The sequence below is a fragment of the Periplaneta americana genome, chromosome 8, assembly GCF_040183065.1.
Source record: "Periplaneta americana isolate PAMFEO1 chromosome 8, P.americana_PAMFEO1_priV1, whole genome shotgun sequence".
Taxonomy (NCBI): Eukaryota; Metazoa; Arthropoda; class Insecta; order Blattodea; family Blattidae; genus Periplaneta; species Periplaneta americana.
Window position 1 is genome coordinate 129,850,229 of NC_091124.1, and position 22,704 is coordinate 129,872,932.

A 22,704-nucleotide genomic window follows, 5' to 3' on the forward strand; every position below is an offset into this window, starting at 1 on the left:
TAGATACTAAATAACCTAAGTTGTTGATAAAGCGTCATAAAATAACCTACTAAAATAAAAAAAAAATTGTCTTTCTAGTGACAGATGTTTTATTTTATTGAGCTTGCTTGCTCTGTAAGGGTCAGTAATTTTTTTTTTCTTTCTAGTGACAGATGTCAATTTTGAGCTTGCTTGCTCTGTAAGGGTCAGTAAATTTTTTCTTTCTAATGACAGATGTCTAATTTTATTGAGCTTGCTTGCTCTGTAAGGGTCAGTAAATTTTTTTTTTTTTTTTTTTCTTTCTTTCTAGTGACACATGTCTAATTATTTTATTGAGCTTGCTTGCTCTGTAAGGGTCAGTAAAAGTAAATTTTTTTTTCCTTTTTTCTTCCTAGTGACAAATGTCTAATTTTATAGAGCTTGCTTGCTCTGTAAGGGTCAGTAAATTTTTGTTTTTTCTTTTCTTTCTAGTGACAGATGTCTAATTTTATTGGGCCTGCTCTTCCTCCTCATCTACAGAGGAAACTGAAATTAGACGAAAGTAAAGAAACCTCGAAGTCTGAACAGAGAGAGATTTCTAATGACGTGATTGGTCCAGTTTTACCATCAGAGCTGATAAATCGTCTTTCACCTGCTGGGACAGATTCCAAAGATGAGATATCCCAAGTTCATTCTTTGTCTTTTCAATCACATGATATACCACATTTTCAAGAAAATGAGTTTCCCAGAATTGGTCCAGCACTGCCTCTTCATTTAAAAGAGGATGACACAGCACTGCAAATCTCTCAGACAAATTCAAAAGACACAAATTATGACGATGATAGCTCGGTGCTGATACTGGATGCTGAGATGTCAGATGAAGAATCATACAAAGATAACGAGATGTATGGTCCTGCTTTGCCTCCTGATTTGAGGATTGCTTCTACTATTGAAAGAGGAAGGAAACTAGATAATTTTGTTGCTGATAGTGACAAAGATGTTGTGGGCCCCATACCCCTGCCTGAGGGAACTGAGAGCACAACTTACATTCAACAACAAGTAGAAAGCAGAGCATTGAGGATGAAGAGGAAGCTGGCAGAAGAGGTAATAAAACCAAAAACGTGAGTTCATTGTTGTCGACCTTTTCATAAAGATTTACCGCAAGTTCATGCAAATTTGCTTTTTTTTTTTTTTTCGACAGTTCTTTTTTTTACGACACTTTAATTATGAACTGTGGTGGTTATCTACAATCTGAATGAAATGAAGGTGATAATGCCAGCGAAATGAGTCCAGGGTCCAGTGCCGAATGTTACCCAGCATTTATTCTTAATGGGAAAACCCTGAGAAAAACCTGAGTCAGGTAACTTGTTCCAACCAGGATTTGAACTTGGGCTTGCTTGTTTCATAGTTAGACATGCTATTAGTCCACAGTGGTGGAAAACAAAACTGTTGAAATCCCATTTTTATCCCACATCAGTTTACATTCTTGTGTTAAATGTCTCTTGCATCCTTACGAAAATGTTGATTTGCAAACTGACTGCTGAAAATAAATATCTATTTCTAACTTTATATTCAATACTATTCATATCTTGTAATTCGGCTGCAAAAGGGTATCTGTCGGATACAGATATAATATAATATAAATTTAACAGAAGAAATACTGAAATCAGAAGTAAACACTGAAATACTGAAACAATTGTGTTTAGAGACAATTAATATTAGGTACCCTCCACAAAACTGGCTTCATTTATACACCGACGGATCCTTGATCTCCAGAGAACAAGGTGCCGGTGCAGGTGTTACGTGCTGTCTCTTCTCACTTTATAGATCTCTTGGATATGGAACAACAAGTTTTGATGGTGAAATCATTGCAATAAGTGAATGTCTCAGGAATCTTCTATGCCACATCAATAAATTTAGGAATGCAGTTATATTGTCAGACTCCAAAGCAGCTATTCTATCAATCGTCTCTAAACACACACCTTCATCTCAAACAGCAGAAATAACTAAAATGCTCTCTAAATTAATATCACTCAATAAAAGAATTGTATTCCAATGGATACCATCCCATTGTGGAATCCTGGGAAATGAGAATGCGGATGCTTTAGCACAGAAGGGCAGCACTGCTACTTACAGACCTGTTACTAAATCTACGTATTACTCTGTGAAGAGATTTATTAAATCTACATACTTAGACTTCAACAAACAAAATTTGATAACACAATCCCAAGGGAAAAAATGGAACTCTCTGCATCAAAATCCACAGTTAATTCCCGATTTACCACGAAAATCGTCTGTAGCTGCATTTAGATTGGCAACAGGCCATGATTGTTTGGCTAAACACCTGTATAGAATTGGAATATATCAGTCCCCTAACTGCCCATTGTGCAACTCAAACGAAGAAATGGATTCGGAACACCTCAAAATCTGTGCTTCATTGGCTGGTCATGATTATATCTTTGAAAAATATTGGAGTGCAAGAGGTCAAATGACTTTATTGTCAAACACCTGGCATTAGAAAACAACAACAACATATCTTGTGATTCATTTTTAACATCTCATGATGGATTTTGGGATTCAGCTCCCTATTTTTTTTCTTCTCATTATGGAATGTATATAGACAAAGTATTATAGTGCTGTAAACTTAGATTTCAAAATTTGCCCGAAATACAAGTTTTGGCATGCCTGATACCGAAAAAGTGGTTTTGGACTTCATATTTACAATGGTTTCTCCTAAGCAATTGGATTTTATCCATACCAGTATTTTCTTCTCTTTATTTTATTGTTGTCATTACATTTTACATTTCTTCTTTCAGGGAATGATACATATGAAATATATTTTTTTTTATAAATAATGGGTATTCAATTAATGATACATGATTGAGATTTACATCAAATTAGACTATTTTTTTTTCATGATTATCGGTATTTTATTATGTAGATGTAGATTAAAGTATCAAATGAAACTTGTGTTAGTGTTATCAAAAGAAGGCATTTCCTTGTAAGAAGCTATTTACAAAATTATGTCTGCTCATTGAGTATCATTCTGTCTAAGACATCACAAAACATCGTACTGTGTGCAGGTATAAAACAAAATAAAAGGAAGGTAGAATAACAGTTGCAGTATATTGATAAGATGTGTATTTCAAAACCTCTGTTCCTGTACATAGATTGTACCAAGAAATACCGGCTCTTAAACATAATGAAACAAAGTGGCAACCTCTTTTGCATTTCTTTGGTTGCTGTTATGTAAAGATTTAGAAACTTTATGTAGAAATCTTGTGAAGCACTGGTTATCTGTACATTCAGATCCAACATATACCCTTTGTCCAAATGCAGAACATTTGAAGGGTTTTACAATAACTACTGAAGGTTTCCTGGCGACATGATAATTCAAAATGTTCTCGGGCTTCCAGCCACATAACAAGTTGATGATCCACCGACATTTCGAGGATATTCATATTCCTCGTCTTCAGGGTTAACTGGTAATTAGAGGGATATCTTGCTCCTTATTTATAGTCCTGGTTGGAGCAGTTCGATGAGGAGCTGGGCGCTGATTGGCTTTCCATGTTCCATGGGTTGCGGACCACAACCGACGTGTTGCCTTGTGTTGTGTGGTGTGGCTGATTGACCACAGATCTCTTGGTAGGCCCTGCAGTATGTGGTGTTCAAAGTCTGCCGATTACTAACCCACTTGCTCCGGCTAATCTCTTTAAAATTGAAATTCTTTTCGTTGATTTGTTTACTAGTGCTTCAATATGATTTCTCCAAGATAATTTTGAATCAAAAATTGTCCCTAGATATTTTGTTTCATATGTTTGACTCAGGTTTGTTTTCTTGAACTGTAGATTTAGTTTAGGGATTTTTTTCTTCAAGCTAAATATTTGAAATGTTGTTTTATCAGTATTTATGCCCATCAAATTGTTGTCAGTCCACTTTTCTAATAGGATCAGAGCCTTTTCCATTGAAGCTTTGGATTTGACTATTTGTGGGGAAGATGTCCACATGACCATGTCGTCTGCAAAAAGAGTTGTCTTTATTTCTGCGCTTGATACAGCTTTTTCCATTGAAGCTTTGGATTTGACTATTTGTGGGGAAGATGTCCACATGACCATGTCATCTGCAAAAAGAGCTGTCTTTATTTCTGCGCTTGATGCAGCCAAGGGAAGATCACTGATGTAAATGTTAAACAAGGTTGTACTCAGTACTGCACCTTGTGGGAAGCCCATTTTTATTTGTCGGAATTTGGAAGTACTGTCATTGTATTTTGTAGCATAGAAACGCTGGGAAAGGAAGTGAGTGATCCAGTTTAACATGTTGTTTTGAATGCAAACCCAACCTCAACCTGCTCGTGGTGCAACCTGCTTTTACAAATAAGGCTCTGGGGACCGAGTAATGGTGGTATAACCACACCATCAGAAATAGAGGAAATGCTATTTCATCTCTTACGTTGGCCTGCCATGGCGTAGAAATGTTCCACAAGTGGTGCTTGTGAGAAAGGTCGGTGGACTCTAAAACTCCTCCCGGCCAGGTTCGATGGACCCATTAACCAATGACAGATGTGGCCCTTCAGTCATACTGGGGGTTTACGTGAGTGGGTGATGTAACCACCATTACAAACAAAACATTGGTGCCCACTTAAAAAACAGTTACACTTATGCTAATTAACCTTAACCTAATGTTCTGAAATATTAGAAGAAAGAAAAAAACGAAAGTAGCATTGACAACAGAGTTTAGACTGTGGGAAGAAAAAAATAAAGAGGAAATTGAGGTAACTGCACATAACTTCCATACAGCGTACGTAGTTTGCCAAAGAGCTGAGCCATTCGGACTTTAAAATGACTTATGTACACTGCAATTTCTGGTGAATATTATTTGTCTAATTCCTATATTACAGTGTTTAGTATAGCCTTTCGCTCATGTAAATGAGGAAATGCCAAATAGCTTATTTAAAAAAATTTTGGTATGCATAGAATGTCGATACATGAGAAATTGTTTGAATGTTTCCCCCATTCAAGAAGGAGCTTGATTCACACTCTGTTTTAAACTACAATCTAACATAAAGCATTGAATGCATGTGGGATTTTACAAAAATGTAGAAGTGTCCACGCAGAAAATAGGAGACTGCTTCTTGTAGGTTTCCCTGTATGATGTTTGAGCCCTGAATAACTGGCAACTGTCTCAACAATTACAGCCCATACCTGTAGTTTCCAAAGTGTGGGTCAGAGTCATGTGAAGAGCTGTAAGGAGTCGAGAGATGATGTACAAAATACCTAAATACTAAAATACATTTATGTTCTTTTTATGTGACCTGATAGAGTGTAGATTATCATTATAATATTATACTGAGTGTGTAAAAGTTGTGAGGCAGCCAAATTACACAACTTGCTTGTCTTACAAATGGTCAGTGTGTCAGGCTTGTCCCCACCAACAAATCACATTCCTTCTTCACAGCCTCTATTAGTTTTCCAACTGCTTCATATATCATCATCGTATTTCCTTTTCGTGTTCAGTAAACAGCATGTTTCCTATTAAATCTTCGAAATTGTACAACAGCTTATGTTTTCAGACTGGGAACTAATATGGATTTCGAATATGTGCATTTGTTTACATGCTGAGTCTTCTTCTTCTTCTTCTTCTTCTTTTTGCTAGGTTATTTTACGACGCTTATCAACAGCTTATGTTATTTAACGTCTAAATGAGATGAAGGTGATAATGCCGGTGAAATGAGTCCGGGTCCAGCACCGAAAGCTGAGTCTTCTTGTATGGAATGAGGTTTAGTTATTTTTATGCTTCAGTACACTCAGTTTAATTGTTATTAGTAGGGAATGAAGTTTGGACACCAAAATATAACTTAAACACGGCTTAAACAAGTTTAAGGAACACTGGCTATAGGATGACTTCAGTTATTTACTTCACTGACATACCTTAAGGTTCATATGCACAATGAAAGACGTCGCATGGAGGCAGGTCTGTTTATTCATTGTTTAATGGATGCGGATTTTATATTCTTACTCCGTTCTAATAGGTTGATTCGAGGCAGCATGGCTATTTTATGTTTACAAAGTAAATATTTCGTCTGGAATGCAGTTGTAATCTAGTGAAGGTGTATTAAAATGCCGCCAATAAAATCTGAAACTTTGCCTGTGCTTTTTAGAGAGTTTGGAGATGACTGTTTTCAGTCAAGGACGAAAATGTATTACTGTGTAAAATGTGTAAGTTAGACATAAAAGTTAAAAAGAGTTGTGATTTACAAAAACATTGTGACACTAAAAGACACATCGAACATCTGAAATTGTGTAGTGATTCTAGTTCAGACCGGTCCACTTTTTATGACTTGTACCTGATGCTGATATGTGTAAATATTTCGTTCTATAAACTTCAGAATCTGTGTATTGTGTGTCCCTATCACCACGGCATGGCACGTCCTCGGGTTGCGGATAGAGGAGACGGCCTCCAGATATGGAGGGTAGCTGCGAATATATTGAATAAGCAGTCGTGGACAGCCGATAAGGGGTGGTCCTCCAGCTTGGGGGTTGGGCGAAGGACTAACAACCCATCACCGTAAACAACAGCGTGTTATGAAACCTAACAATAAGCCTCGGAATGGGACTGATTCTCCGGCATGACCACAGCAAAGGAATAAGGTTATAAGATTTGGTACAAGGAACGTAACTAGTCTTTAAAGAACAGGAGGGATAACATTAGTAGCAAAAGAACTAGCTAGATATAGAATAGACTTCGTGGGAATACAAGAAGTTAGGTTAGATGTGAATGGCATATCACAAGTAGGCGATTACTTGTTGTATTATGGGGAAGGAAACATTAATCACCAATTAGGAACAGGATTCTTTGTACATAAAAGAATAAAATCAGCAGTAAAAAAGGTCGAATTTATCAGTGACAGGTTATCGTATTTAGTACTTAAGGGTAGATGGTGCGATATCGTAGTTATAAATGCTCACTCCCCTACAGAAGTGAAAGACGACCATATAAAGGATAGCTTCTATGAGGAATTTACCTAGATATCACATGAAAATTTTATTAGGGGATTTCAACGCTAAAGTAGGACAGGAGGATATTTTTAAACCAACAACTGGAAAAAGAGAGCCTACACACAAGTAGTAATGACAATGGAGTTAGGTTAGTCAACTTTGCCACATCAAAAAATTTAATTGTCAAGAGCACAACATTTCCCCATAAGGATATACATAAATATACTTGGACTTCTCCAGATGGAATGACACACAACCAAATAGATCACATCTTGATAGATAAACGGAGACATACTAGTATAATAGACATTCAAATTTTCAGGGGGGCAGACTGTAATTCTGACCATTATTTGGTAATTGGAGAATTAAGAGAAAGACTATCAGTAGCCAAGCAAGTAGAGCAACAAGCTAATATTAGTAGATTCAATATTCCGAAATTAAAGGACGACGAAACTAAGCAACGTTATCAGGTTGAAATTTCAAATAGGTTTGCTGCTTTCACAACTTACAACGAAGCTGAGGAAGAGTTAGATGTTAATAGCGTGTGGGACAATATCTGAGATAATATTAAAATTGCAGCTGAGCAGAGCATAGGCTATCATGAAACTAAGAAAAAGAAACCATGGTTTGATGAAGATTGTTCCATTGTAGTAGAAGAAGGAAACAGGCAAAATTGAAATTCTTACAGGATCCAATTGAGGAGAATAGAGATAATTATTTCAATAAAAGACGTGAAGCAAGTCGTACACTTAGGAATAAAAGGAGAGATTACTTGACGGAAAAACTGAATGAGGTAGAAACAAATAGTAAAAATAAAAACATTCGAGATTTATATAAGGGTATAAAGGAATTTAAAAATGGATATCAGGGAAGAGTAAACTTGATTAAGGATGAGAATGGTGACTTGCTTGCAGACTCTCATTCAATCCTGAACAGATGGAAAAACTATTTTGGGCAACTACTAAATATACATAGGCCAAATAGAAATGATCGGGACGAAATTCAAATACAAACTCCTGAGCCATTTATCCAGAACCCACACTTTCTGAAGTCGAAATTGCAATAGAAAATCTGAAAAAGTACAAGTCTCCAGGTATTGATCAAATTCCAGCAGAATAATACAGGAGGGTGGAAGTGCATTATCTAGCAAAATTTATAAACTTGTACTTGCAATTTGAGAAAAGGAAATTGTACCAGAACAGTGGAAGGAGTCCATAATCGTACCTATTTTTAAGAAGGGGGACAAGACTAACTGTAGTAACTTTCGAGGAATATCACTTTTGTTGATGTATAAAATTTTGTCGAATATCCTTTTGAGAAGATTAACTCCATATGTAGATGAAATTATTGGGGATCATCAGTGTGGTTTTAGGCGTAATAGGTCGACTATTGATCAGATTTTTTTGTATTCGACGGATATTGGAGAAAAAATGGAAATATAAGGGTACAGTACATCAGTTATTCATAGATTTCAAAAAGGCGTATGACTCGGTTAAGAGAGAAGTTTTATATGATAATCTTATTGAATTTGGTATTCCCAAGAAACTAGCTCGATTAATTAAAATGTGTCTTAGTGAAACTTACAGCAGAGTCCGTATAGGCCAGTTTCTATCTGATGCTTTTCCAATTCACTGTGGGCTAAAGCAGGGAGATGCATTGTCACCTCTACTTTTTAACTTTGCTCTAGAATATGCCATTAGGAAAGTTCAGGATAACACAGAGGGTTTGGAATTGAATGGGTTACATCAGCTTCTTGTCTATGCAGATGACGTGAATATGTTAGCAGAAAATCCACAAACGATTAGGGAAAACACTGAAATTCTACTTGAAGCAAGTAAAGTGAAAGGGTTGGAAGTAAATCCCGAAAAGACTAAGTATATGATTATGTCTCGTGACCAGAATATTGTACGAAATAGAACTATAAAAATTGGGGATTTATCCTTCAAAGAGGTGGAAAAATTCAAATATCTTGGAGCAACAGTAACAAATATAAATGACATTCGGGAGGAAATTAAATGCAGAATAAATATGGGAAATGCCTGTTATTATTCGGTTGAGAAGCTTTTGGCATCTGGTCTGCTGTCAAAAAATCTGAAAGTTAGAATTTATAAAACAGTTATATTACTGGTTGTTCTGTATGGTTGTGAAACTTGGACTCTCACTTTGAGAGAGGAACAGAGATTAAGGATGTTTGAGAATAAGGTCCTTAGGAAAATATTTGGGGCTAAGAGGGATGAAGTTACAGGAGAATGGAGAAAGTTACACATCGTAGAGCTGCACGCATTGTATTCTTCACCTAACATAATTAGGAACATTAAATCCAGACGTTTGAGATGGGCAGGGCAGATAGCACGTATGGGCGAATCCAGAAATGCATATAGAGTGTTAGTTGGGAGTCCGGCGGGAAAAAGATCTTTGGGGAGGCCGAGACTAGATGGGAAGATAATATTAAAATGAATTTGTGGGAGGTAGGATATGATGGTAGAGACTGGATTAATCTTGCTCAGGATAGGGATCAATGGCGGGCTTATGTGAGGGCGGCAATGAACCTCCGGGTTCCTTAAAAACCAATAAGTATAAACTTCAGAATCCACATTTCAAATATTTCATTGAAAAGTATATGTCTAGAAAATTGCCGACTCCAACAACCATGCGTACACAATACTTACCCTCGTGTTATGAAAGAACTTTATACAAGGATCTGTTGATAACAATAAAAGGGTTAAACTAAAAGTAAAGAGTGTTCTTGAAAAAATCCAGCATATTCGAAATTCTATGAAGTCGAAATGAATTAAATAGTGAAGAGACACAAGATAATACGCAAAAACATTCTCATAGCTCTGTACAAGTCCCCAAACCACCCTAAGTTGATGTAAACAACACAATGTGTATAAACGCAATGTAGTTATAGGTCTCGCAAGTACGGATTACCAACAGAAGGAATGCGAATCAAACACTGCGATAAGGAAGAGCGGGCGAGAGGAAAGGTCACGAGATAACTTGAATGATATTCAAGAGTACAGTCAGAAGAGAAATGACGATACAATCAGTCTTGCGTTGTGATAGAATACATTACGACTTTAGTTTGCTCCATTGCATGTGAATGCGTGTCTTGTACCGCACGGTATTATTATATCATTGGTAAACATATGTTGCGCTTTTAATTAGCTTCGAATTTTTCTCTTGCTACATTCTTTATTTTCACAGCGATGTCCTCATTTGTTCATCTTCTTGGAAGATGACAGTACTTCCAATGGCTCGCTCCTCTCCCCCCTTAGCATGCCTACATACACATGTCAGACAGCAACGCCACCATTGGTTTTCGGTAATCGTTTCTTGTGCGAGCTATACTCATAACTTCACAGGTTCGGTGTACGAACTTCCATCCTAGTTATTAGCTACACAGTGGACTGCTGTTGCATAAACCATGAAGTATGATAGTACAGAAATAGATTTGTTCTCTTTTAATATTCGTAAGTTTTAAGGATATCTTAATTTACTCCCAATAGCATAGAAAGATTCTTTTACGAGATCTGACGATATGTAACTCAGTCATTTGATTTCTGACCAGCAGATCTTGATTCACTTTTCAGCTTGTCTGTTATATTTTTGGATGTCATTAGATCTTTTTCATCTGCCATTCTCATTACATCGCAGCTCCATTTTCTCCTTATTATAATTTCATTGACTCTGAATAACTTCCAGTTTCAAGGCATACTTACATATTTCATGTCATCATTCTAGGGGTAAAGTTTTTTTTATGAGATGACATTGGTTTTGTTTGTTAATAAACTAGGTACATTGAGAAATAGTTATACCAGATGTTTACAAAGTTACATCCAGTCTTTATACATGCTAGTGTAATCTGTGTACAAGAATTAATATTATTATTATTATTTTGTGAAGCAGTTGAGTGAGTAGATTTACAGTGCATGGTTATGGTTTGTTTAAGGTAACCATGGTGTTAAAACAAATAAATAATACTTCTTGCATTCCAAATTGGGTGTAACTTTTTACACAATATAATATTATATGGGTAACAGTCCTGCCTTCTATTCGCAGTATGCGGAACCCAAATCATGCAAGTGAAGTTGGTAGGCATTAGTCACACACATATATAATACAGTATAATAATAATAATAATAATAATAATAATAATAATAATAATAATAATGAAATGTACTATTCAATGTAATTATTATATAGGCCTACTTGCATAATTTTACTATGGTATTATCAATAAGCAAAAGCATTATCTCATTTTCACAAAAATCATATTCACAACTTACTACTATAACAATGGTACCTATCTAGAACTCATTATTAAGTGTGTGTACTGTACATCTGTATATATAACAGATGACTCACATTTGAGTTTTACAGCTATCACTACTGGCTTTTTTTCCTCCCTAGAGTGAAAGTGAAGGACTCACAGCAATGAAACGTGAATCCTGGATGTTGGAACTACCTCCAGATCGAATGGCTGATTTTGGACTGGGACCAAGGCAGTTTCGAACCCGACCTCAACTGGAAAAAGGTGATCGATCTGTGTGGACAGACACACCTACAAATTGTCATCAGAAGAAACATTTACAAGTGCGTATGTGTGTACATATACAAGACATTCATATGTTTAATGATTACAGAGTTTACCTCTAATACATTAATTCATTTCCACATTATGATGATGTGTTATCTCATACTTCTCCCATAAATGTTTTTAAGAAACTCAGAAGAGAGTAAAATTCTTTGGTCAGTGGGAAAAGGCACATAAGTCAAAAAAGTCTATTTTTCTATTGTACCTAATCACATAAGTTCAGAGCTGGACACAACACAAGCACTGCTCTACTTAAAGTGACAGAAGACATTCGTGAAGCAATCGACTTTAATAAAGTAACAATACTAACACTTCTTAACCTTAGCAAAGCTTTTAACTCTGTAAATTTTGACCTGCTCAGCCATAAATTGAGAAATCTGCATTTGTCAGAGACTGTTGTGAGTTGGTTCGAATCCTACTTACGGGAAAGACAACAATGTGTTGTATCTGGGAATTGAAGCTCTTCCTGGCTTAACATAACATCAGATATACCACAGGGGTCGGTACTCAGACCATTGTTGTTCACAATATGTGTCAATGATATTACATCTCTTGTAAGGCATTGTAACTATCATTTGTATGCTGACGACCTTCAATGCTACATCTCTTCCCGCTTAGACCGAGTAAATGACGCTATAGATAAATTGAACGAAGACATTGACTCGATTGTGACATGGACAAAGAAATTCCATCTTAATATCAATCCTGGAAAGACACAAGCAATTATATTAGGACACAAACTGCAAACTGACGCTGTAAAGCACCTCGACATTTCCCCCGTTAAAGTAAGTACAGTGCATATCCCTTTCAGTTCTTCGGTAAAAAATCTTGGCATTCACATGGATAATAATCTCAACTGGGACATGCAAATCACAGAAACCTGCAGAAAAGTATATTCTATTATCCATGTGCTAAAAAGGATAAATGTTCATCTTCCCTCTTGCTTAAAAAAAAGTCCCTTATGCAGACACTTGTATTTCCCTATTTTGACTATGCTGACATTTTACTGACTGACCTTTCCAGCGACAACAAAACGAAACTTCAACGTGCTCATAATTTGTGTGTACGTTTTGTAAGCAATGTTCGTAAATATGATCATATTACCCAATTCCTGGAAACAATAGCTTGCCTTAAACTAGATAAGAAAAGAAATTTACATTCACTTCTCCTTCTCTTCGAAATCTTGAACCCTTCTATTCCTTCGTACCTGTCGTCTCGCTTCACTTACCTTTCTTCCCACCACAGTCTGAACACACGCTCTCGCCATGAAACAATACTAACAATACCATCCCATCGCAGCTCCTCATACTCATCCTCTTTCACAATAGCCCTGCCAAGACTCTGGAATTCGTTACCTGCTAGTATCAGGGACTGTCGAAATAAAATTGAATTCAAACGCAAACTTACTAGGCACTTGGTCAGTAATTGAGACTCGTTCAGACATGGTTTCTTGTAAATAGTTCTCTTAATCTATCACAAAATATTTCAATATCCGGTAATTTCATCACTATAGAATTTTGTTATTCTAGGTTTAATTTGTAATTCAGTAAATACAAAAATATTCTTTGTTCTTAACTTCTATGATAAAATGTCTAGCTTTCATTAATCAGGTAATCTTGTCGTACTTTAATTTTTATTGTAATTGTGATTGTAAATTTAATATTAATTGTAATTTTATTGTTCATATTAGAGTTGTAATCCCCTGGTAGAGGGGCAGAGGAGGCCTGATGGCCTTATCTCTACCAAGTTAAATAAATAAATAAGTACTACTAATAAGTCTAGTATTTTTTCTAATTTTTTAAATTAAAAAAATTCTTGTATTTTAAATTGAAAAGGATCTTACTTTAACCAACATATATGAATTTCGTTATTATACTTATATTCAGTTAAGAGGAAATTAAAAAGAAAGTCTCTCCTGAAAAATTAATCTTTTGACTTATGTGCCTTTTCCCGCCGACCAAAGAATTGTAAATGCTTGATTTGTACCAGACATGTAACATCTGACTCGACACTTTGCACATGAACACCACCAGTCCTTTAGTTTAAAAATAAGAACTACTAGTTCTCACCTAAATTTCTAACATTTTCCACGTGGATTCATAGATGTAAAATTCCTTTTATGGCTACAGAGTTCTTTTACTGATCACCAACTATATGCCAACTAGATTTTCACATGAAGGTTGTCAAACTGGGAGCGTGGAGCTGCAATAAGGTTAATAAATATTAAATTCCCAATATGGTCCATTAACAGGGCACACACTGAGATTAAAGTTTCATTCCTTAAGCTGAATAACCATTGACATTTGCTGAAATCAAAAGTGTCCTTAACACATAGAAGAGGTCGTGGTTCATTAGGTTTTCTTTCATTATTTCTACATTCCTTGTGTTTGAAAGTCTGATAATGTTTCTGTTATCTTGGTTCCTATGCAATTCACACAAGTACACCAATACTTTCTTCTCTATACAGTATATCTAACTCTTCATCTCCAAGCAACAGAGGTTTAATACAGCCAAATGAATGAGTAGGTTTTTATAGTCATTATGAAAACTGACGTCAGTATTCAGTCCTCTGTTGAATAATGGCTGGTTAGTAATCTGCATTCTAAATTGACAACAAGACTTTTATTAAATGGTGTAGTATTAATAGTCTCTGTTTTGTTATTTCTCTTCACAAAGGGACTGATTTTAATTTAACTCATTTCTCTGAATCCAAGACAATCCTGAATGCTAGATTACTCCCACTTTTTCTTTTAAAAATGGATATCAGGCTTGAAGCAAATAGAGGAGAAGTGCTTTATAAAGTCATTATCTTACTGTACAACAGATTTAGTTAAAAAAACACAAATATCATGAAAATTGTCATATGTGATCATCTTCATTGAAACTGTTATTTGAGGCATCTGTATCATCATCACTGATCTTCAGAACATCCCTCCACAGACTGTCATCCTTACTCCTGTCTAGTGCATTTGTGATACAACACTTTCCAAAACATGCAATTACAACACTTTCCGAAACAAGATCTGGACCCCAGCTTTGAGGACCTACTCGCCAAGTAAGGCTATTGATGGCCTCTTAGCTTCCCTGTAGAACTCAAGACATGACCACCACCAAGTAACCAGTCACTGTACAGTTGCTTCAAGTGATCCTTAAATGGTTTCTTTACAATCACATTCAGCACTTGCAACTATGTTGTCATGCCACCTGGGATAACAACAAGGTCTGTGTTGGAGTTGCTGATTTCCTCTTTCACTTGACAAGTGAGATAGTCTTTAAATACATCTAAACCAACATACCACATTTCAGGAGAGCACCAGGCCTTCTGTTCCACACTGTTTGTGCCCTATCAACCATAAGTTCGTTTTTCTTGTCATCGAAAAATTATTTCTATTGTCATGCTCTTTTCACGTGTGTTAAATACGAATGTTACTTAAACAACTTCATCACATGTCCTTGGAAATTTGTGAGTTTTTCTGTGTATGCATCTGGCAGTAGTGCGAGGGTTGTGCGATACTGCAGTACTAGCCCATTATGTTGCATCATTCTTGTGCATAATTGCCTTTGAATTTACTGACAGTTACTTTTTATTGCACCACTTCACTGCCTTCATTCAGATCACATCTCATATGATGGCACTTGACAAGTGAGATAGTCTTTAAATACATCTAAACCAACATACCACATTTCAGGAGAGCACCAGGCCTTCTGTTCCACTCCTTATGCTTTTGCACCACTCTGCTGCCTTCATTCATATCACATCTCACATGATGGCCATTCTCTCCTTATGTTTTTGCACCACTCTGCTGCCTTCATTCATATCACATCTCATATGATGGCCATTCTCTCCTTATGTTTTTGCACCACTCTGCTGCCTTCATTCATATCACATCTCATATGATGACCATTCCCTCCTTATGCTTTTGCACCACTCTGCTGCCTTCATTCATATCACATCTCATATGATAGCCATTCCCTCCTTATGTTTTTGCACCACTCTGCTGCCTTCATTCATATCACATCTCATATGATGGCTATTCTCTCCTTATGTTTTTGCACCACTCTGCTGCCTTCATTCATATCACATCTCATATGATGACCATTCCCTCTTTATGTTTTTGCACCACTCTGCTGCCTTCATTCATATCACATCTCATATGATGGTCACTCCCTCCTTATGCTTTTGCACCACTCTGCTGCCTTCATTCATATCACATCTCATATGATAGTCATTCCCTCCTTATGCTTTTGCACCACTCTGCTGCCTTCATTCATATCACATCTCATATGATTCCCATTCCCTCTTTATGCTTTTGCACCACTCTGCTGCCTTCATTCATATCACATCTCATATGATGGCCATTCCCTCTTTATGCTTTTGCACCACTCTGCTGCCTTCATTCATATCACATCTCATATGATGGCCATTCCCTCCTTATGCTTTTGCACCACTCTGCTGCCTTCATTCATATCACATCTCATATGATGGCCATTCCCTCCTTATGCTTTTGCACCACTCTGCTACCTTCATTCATATCACATCTCATATGATGGTCATTCCCTCCTTATGTTTTTGCACCCTCTGCTGCCTTCATTCATATCACATCTCATATGATGGCCATTCCCTCCTTACGCTTTTGCACCACTCTGCTGCCTTCATTCATATCACATCTCATATGATGGCCATTCCCTCCTTATGTTTTTGCACCCCTCTGCTGCCTTCATTCATATCACATCTCACATGATGGCCATTCTCTCCTTATGTTTTTGCACCACTCTGCTGCCTTCATTCATATCACATCTCATATGATGGCCATTCTCTCCTTATGTTTTTGCACCACTCTGCTGCCTTCATTCATATCACATCTCATATGATGACCATTCCCTCCTTATGCTTTTGCACCACTCTGCTGCCTTCATTCATATCACATCTCATATGATAGCCATTCCCTCCTTATGTTTTTGCACCACTCTGCTGCCTTCATTCATATCACATCTCATATGATGGCTATTCTCTCCTTATGTTTTTGCACCACTCTGCTGCCTTCATTCATATCACATCTCATATGATGACCATTCCCTCTTTATGTTTTTGCACCACTCTGCTGCCTTCATTCATATCACATCTCATATGATGGTCACTCCCTCCTTATGCTTTTGCACCACTCTGCTGCCTTCATTCATATCACATCTCATATGATAGTCATTCCCTCCTTATGCTTTTGCACCACTCTGCTGCCTTCATTCATATCACATCTCATATGATTCCCATTCCCTCTTTATGCTTTTGCACCACTCTGCTGCCTTCATTCATATCACATCTCATATGATGGCCATTCCCTCTTTATGCTTTTGCACCACTCTGCTGCCTTCATTCATATCACATCTCATATGATGGCCATTCCCTCCTTATGCTTTTGCACCACTCTGCTGCCTTCATTCATATCACATCTCATATGATGGCCATTCCCTCCTTATGCTTTTGCACCACTCTGCTACCTTCATTCATATCACATCTCATATGATGGTCATTCCCTCCTTATGTTTTTGCACCCTCTGCTGCCTTCATTCATATCACATCTCATATGATGGCCATTCCCTCCTTACGCTTTTGCACCACTCTGCTGCCTTCATTCATATCACATCTCATATGATGGCCATTCCCTCCTTATGTTTTTGCACCCCTCTGCTGCCTTCATTCATATCACATCTCATATGATGGCCATTCCCTCCTTATGCTTTTGCACCACTCTGCTGCCTTCATTCATATCACATCTCATATGATGGCCATTCCCTCCTTATGTTTTTGCACCACTCTACTGCCTTCATTCATATCACATCTCATATGATGGCCATTCCCTCCTTATGCTTTTGCACCACTCTGCTGCCTTCATTCATATCACATCTCATATGATGGCCATTCCCTCCTCATCTTTTTGCACCACTCTGCTAAATAACCCGGGTCCTTGGTTCTATGTACCAAGCGCTCTCACCATTGAGCTATGCTGTAGTCCAATCTACAGCACCAGATCGAACTCCTCTCCTCCAGTGTTTTTCTCTTTGTGGCTTAACTCCAAGTTGGGCATGCATGTTGACATTTTATATTGTCAGCTGCCATTATACAAGGAGCGCACTCAGTTGAGTGACTTGGTGGCTGGAATTCCACAGTAATCTGTACAGAAATATGCAATGTTGCTTGAAGAATCTACGTAAATGTCAACATACATGCCCAACTTGGAGTCAGGCCACAAAGGGAAAAACACTGGAGGAGAGGGGTTCGATCCTGTGCTGTGGATTGGACTTCGTCGTAGCTCAATGGTGAGAGCACTTGGTACGTAGAACCAAGGACCCAGGTTCAATCCCCATTGCCGGAGCGAATTTTTCTCTTGTAATACTAATTGTTACCATAACAGATATATTCTGTAGGACCAAAAAATAATAATCTTTACGTAGTTTCTTCAAGCAACAGTGCATATTTCTGTACAGATTACTGTGGAATCCTGGCCACCAAGTCACTCAACTGAGTGCGCTCCTTGTATAATGGCAGTTGACTTAATATAAAATATCAACATACATGCCCAACTTGGAGTCAGGCCACAAAGGGAAAAAAACTGGAGGAGAGGGGTTTGATCTGGTGCTGTGGATTGAACTTGGCATAGCTCAATGATGAGAGTGCTTGGTACGTAGAACCAAGGACCCAGGTTCGATCCCCGGCACCGGAGCAAATTTTTCTCCTCTAATACTAATTGTTTATTATTTCTGCTTTACTGCAGTCATTAATTTTTTTGTTGTGCTTTGCAGCTTTCGTTATGTCTTAACTGCTACTAAAATATCACTTGTCACTTTTTAAACAAGGCATGAATTGTCCAACTTGGTATATTTAGTATTCTATGTTGTCAGGAGTTGTCTTTGCATCGTTTATGACCAGTATATCTATGTTCCTATTTGCTAAGATATTTGCTGATGTGATACTGATAAGCCTCTTACTCCAGTGTACAATCTTAAGTGTATCTTTATTTTGTCCGAAAAAGGACGTTCTTTGTACCTTTTGGAATGCATGCCATTATTGTTACTTATTTAGCATTAGCCAGGAGAGACATCTAGCTTGAAGATGGCTACAGACGTGAGTAACATTGTCCCCCAGGTCTGTTGTGTTTCTGGTTTGTGAACCAAGTACCATTCTATTAGTGTTCCACATTGTATAACATCTAAATTATTTTATTCATACAGTTATGTGATAAATTGCAATATGAATCAGTCTTTCCAATTAAAAGCTTTGATCTTATTAGAGCCCTTAGAAGACCATTATATTTTTCAGACTGTGCAGATCGAAAGAAGAAAGTTACTTTTATAATTTTTTGCTGTTAATAATTTTATCTCATAATTGTTTGTTACAGGAAGAGAAATCAAGTAAGATGGACGATCTAGAGAGGAGAGAAATTGATGAACGAGACAGGATGATGCAGTGCCGTGTGGAGGAACATTCTGAGAAGAATAGGAAGATATCACTTTTGGAGTCACATCAGAAGAAGCTGAAGAAAAAGAAAAAAGTATGTAACCTGCGTTTCAAAGGGTGTGGTTACTTGAATACATATAGGCCTACATATCAAAAAAAAGTTTGGAACCAAACAGACTTTAAGAGTCTTTTCGTATTCCAGTATTAATTTAGTTCGAATAAGGCAACCCTGTGACTACGGTACTTTAACTATATACAAATAAAATATTAAACAAAACTTACTTTTAACTTCTTTATTGAGGCATAAATAAACAAAAAACAAATGTAGTACTGTAAGGAGAATAAACTGTCAGTTCAATTACATGCATTTGACAATTTGGACATTTAGAAAAAACTGTTTTAGTAACACGTCATGCCTTCTCTGGTTCTGACAAGTGTCTGGATGTGTCTTCGCATGCTCTCGATCAGGTTGTCGAGGCACTGCTGATCTAGATGATTCCATTCCTGGTTCGCAGCCTCTCTGAGCTCGTAGAGGGTTTGAACAGGTGGTTTACAACGGCAAATGGCATGCTTTAGCTGGTCCCAAGCATGTTGTATGGGATTCATACCTGGTGAGTAAGCAGACCATTGCATACGGGTAATTCCAGTGGCTTGAATTTGTTTATTTACGTACCTTCCTCGATGTGACCAGGCATTGTCATCTTGAAAGATAAAATATTAAAACCAAAATGTTCCCTATAAGGGATGACAAGACTTTTGACAATCTCTCTCCAGTATTTCACAGCAGTCATATTGCCTGTCATGGGCACAGGGTGTTCGTAAGCCATGCATTATGCCTGTCCAAAACATGATACTTCTAGCTCCCTGCCTATAGTATTCTTCAGGATTGCTTGCGCTGGTTGCATAATCAGGTACTCTCCAGATTCGAATTCTTCCTGAATCATGTCTTAGACAAATTCTTGTCTCATAAGTTAAAAGCACAGAATCCCACCTCTCTTGCTCATCGAAAATGAGCTGTGCAACGATGGCGGTTGTTAGGAGGTATATGCCATGGTTGCCTTGCATGCATGTTCATCCCATGAAGACAATTGCTGATGGTCTGAGTGCTCATGTGCTTCCCAGTGGTCCAAAAGAAAGCACTTCGTAGTTCTGAAGCATTGGTTTTGGGCTCCCTACGAACTAGATGCCTCAAATACCTGTCTTCAGTTTGAGTGGTTGCCTTCAGACGCCCTTTTTAGGACCTATCTGCTACTCCATTTGTGTTGAGATAATGCTTCCAGGTCTTTCCAACAGCACTATGGCTAACGCCAACATGCAGGGCAATCTGCCTATGTATTAGTTCTTCTTCACATAAGGTGATAATGCTCACACAATCATTTACTGCTTTGTGTTCAGACATACTAAACTTGTCAGAATCCCTTCAATATCCTTTATTTTAAGGGAAAAACTGTTTAATATCATATATTGCTAGAATTAAATTCTGTAGTGTTATACATAATCCTGGAATACAATAATTTGTTTATTAAAATTGGTAACCATAGCAATATGATTAACTTCAATGGAGTAGAAAGATATTTAGACAATCAGTGGGATAACTAACATGAATTTCTTTTAAAGGAAGAAAATATATAAAACTCTGTTTGTTCCAAACTTTTTTTTGATGTGTATAATATTAATAGAAAGGGGAGCCAACAGAGCATTGCATTCAGATTCAGCATGAGAATAGAGTGTTACCAGTAGATGAGAGGAGAGTGGAGCTGAGCTCTACCCACAGTTACCTGTGAAATGAAGGACAAAGAAAATACATGCAAAATGCTCATAGTTAGAAATGACATTTAAGAACAATCTCAGTGATAGAATGGATGTCATATGTTACAAAGAAAGTCAGAAATGATTCAACTACGGCACATTTACTTGAGATAATTAATATTTATTACATGCATGTTTTGATCTCTCTTTTTGTTTTTCTGAAGTTTAATAATGGTCCTCTTGAAAGAGTTTCACTATATAATTCAATTGAAAGACAGTAACTTGTAATTCATCCATTTTTGTACAGTAGTTGTCTATGTATATATTTCAATATGTGAACTTATTTTTATGGTTCTGTATTTACAGAAAGACAGAGAGGAAGGGAAAACGGAGGAGAGACGCCCATTTGATCGTAACATTGATCTGTTAGCCAACAGATTCGACGAATCTCAGAAGAAAGCAATCTTCAAGAAGGCGCAACTTCTCAATGACCGTTTTGCAAGTGGACAGAGCAAGTTTCTGTGACTGATGAAATGTTCATTTCCAGTTCATCAGCTGGTGTTATGTGGTTCATGTAAATACTGCAGATAGGAATAAAAACAAGTTTCGATGCAAGTGTCTGGTTACTTTATGTGTTTGATATGCACAGCATACAATTTTGAGTTCTATAACATTACGCAAACAATGACTTTGATAGATGAAAGAAAGGAAAGCGTTATAATTATGTGGATAAAGCGATGAGCATGCTGGGCACATGCCATAACTGCTCCACCATTACCAGCAAAAATTAACACGTGACTAAACCTGCTCCCTGTCAATTCACAAAGAAATAAAGAAAAACATTGAATGTCTAATGCAATATTGAATTACTTTTATTACATTTCATAATTATAGAACTATTAATGTAGAAATTGATTTTTCTTCAAGATATAAATAAAAGAATTATATATATATAATGTCTACACATTACTTTGACCATCATATTTAATGCCCGCTTTTTTAAAGTCTGCTGGCTTTAAGTCCATTTTTGTTTTTATATAGTCTTAGAAGTAATTGATGGCGCATACAGATATATTTTCAAAGTGCCAGAAAGGAAGCACTGTGCATGATCAGAGGACAAACGACAGGTTCACAAGTGAATCACTAGTTGAGGTAATAACATTCGTTCTGTTTTGTTGTATATCGTTTCTAAGTAGCTAGAACAAGTGCCAGTGAAAAGAATTTGGCGTAAATAAGTAGTGCAATAAAGACTGTAAATTAAACATAAGAAAAGAAAGAAGAAACAAAAAAAGAAAGAGAGAAAAACAATTCAAAGGAATGCATGGCAGTAGGCTCAACCTTGTGACCGACTGCATTGGAAGCAGGCACTCTCTCCACTGCGCTAAAACCGTCTGTGATGGAAATGATCGACTCTATGGCCCGAAGATGCCAAGCATGATAAATGTCAGTGGCATGTACGGAGGGTTGTTTCCGATCTCTGATAACAAGTTTGACTTTGTTCTTACCTTATGAAAAGCCATGTCTCCACCACCGGTCATGCTCTATTTGTTGTCCCTCCATCCTGCACCTCAGTTTCCTCTGCAGAAGGCTCTTGGGTAGTACAGTCAAGTCCAGAAGTTCCTACTCCTGTTTATAGGTTTTCCATAGACCAGCCATGGCGAGAATGTGACTCACGAGACTTGTGGCTCGCAGTGACAGCTATGCATTTCGCTTGCTTCTAACCTCTGCCAACCCCCACCCTCTCACTCACTGGAGTCAAACTCTGTTACATTTGTATTTGTCTCTGACTTGCGAGTGGCATATGTCTCTCTCGAAACCATGTATGAAAGTTCCAAGTAGCATGGGAGGACCCATTCTTTTGCTGTCAATATGATGAGAATATTAAATGTATGATTTGTTCACAAGTATTACGAGGAAAACGATTGTATAACATAAAACGGCATTATACTACA

General features: G+C 37.2%; 1 protein-coding gene across 4 annotated transcripts in view; it reads left to right on the plus strand.

Annotated features, from left to right (window-relative positions):
* LOC138705039 (GPALPP motifs-containing protein 1) overlaps positions 1-21,715 on the plus strand; it is a 72,310-nt gene extending 50,595 nt beyond the window's left edge. For 2 of the 4 annotated variants that reach the window (XM_069833606.1, XM_069833607.1), the window contains 4 exons: positions 451-1,062; positions 11,367-11,549; positions 18,945-19,097; positions 21,119-21,715. In XM_069833606.1, the coding sequence (XP_069689707.1) occupies positions 457-1,062; positions 11,367-11,549; positions 18,945-19,097; positions 21,119-21,277 (1,101 nt within the window). In that variant the 5' untranslated portion in view covers positions 451-456 and the 3' untranslated portion in view covers positions 21,278-21,715. The remainder of the gene's footprint in view (positions 1-450; positions 1,063-11,366; positions 11,550-18,944; positions 19,098-21,118) is intronic. The other 2 variants (XM_069833604.1, XM_069833605.1) reach the window with 1 other exon arrangement.
* Positions 21,716-22,704: the final 989 nt, after the last annotated feature.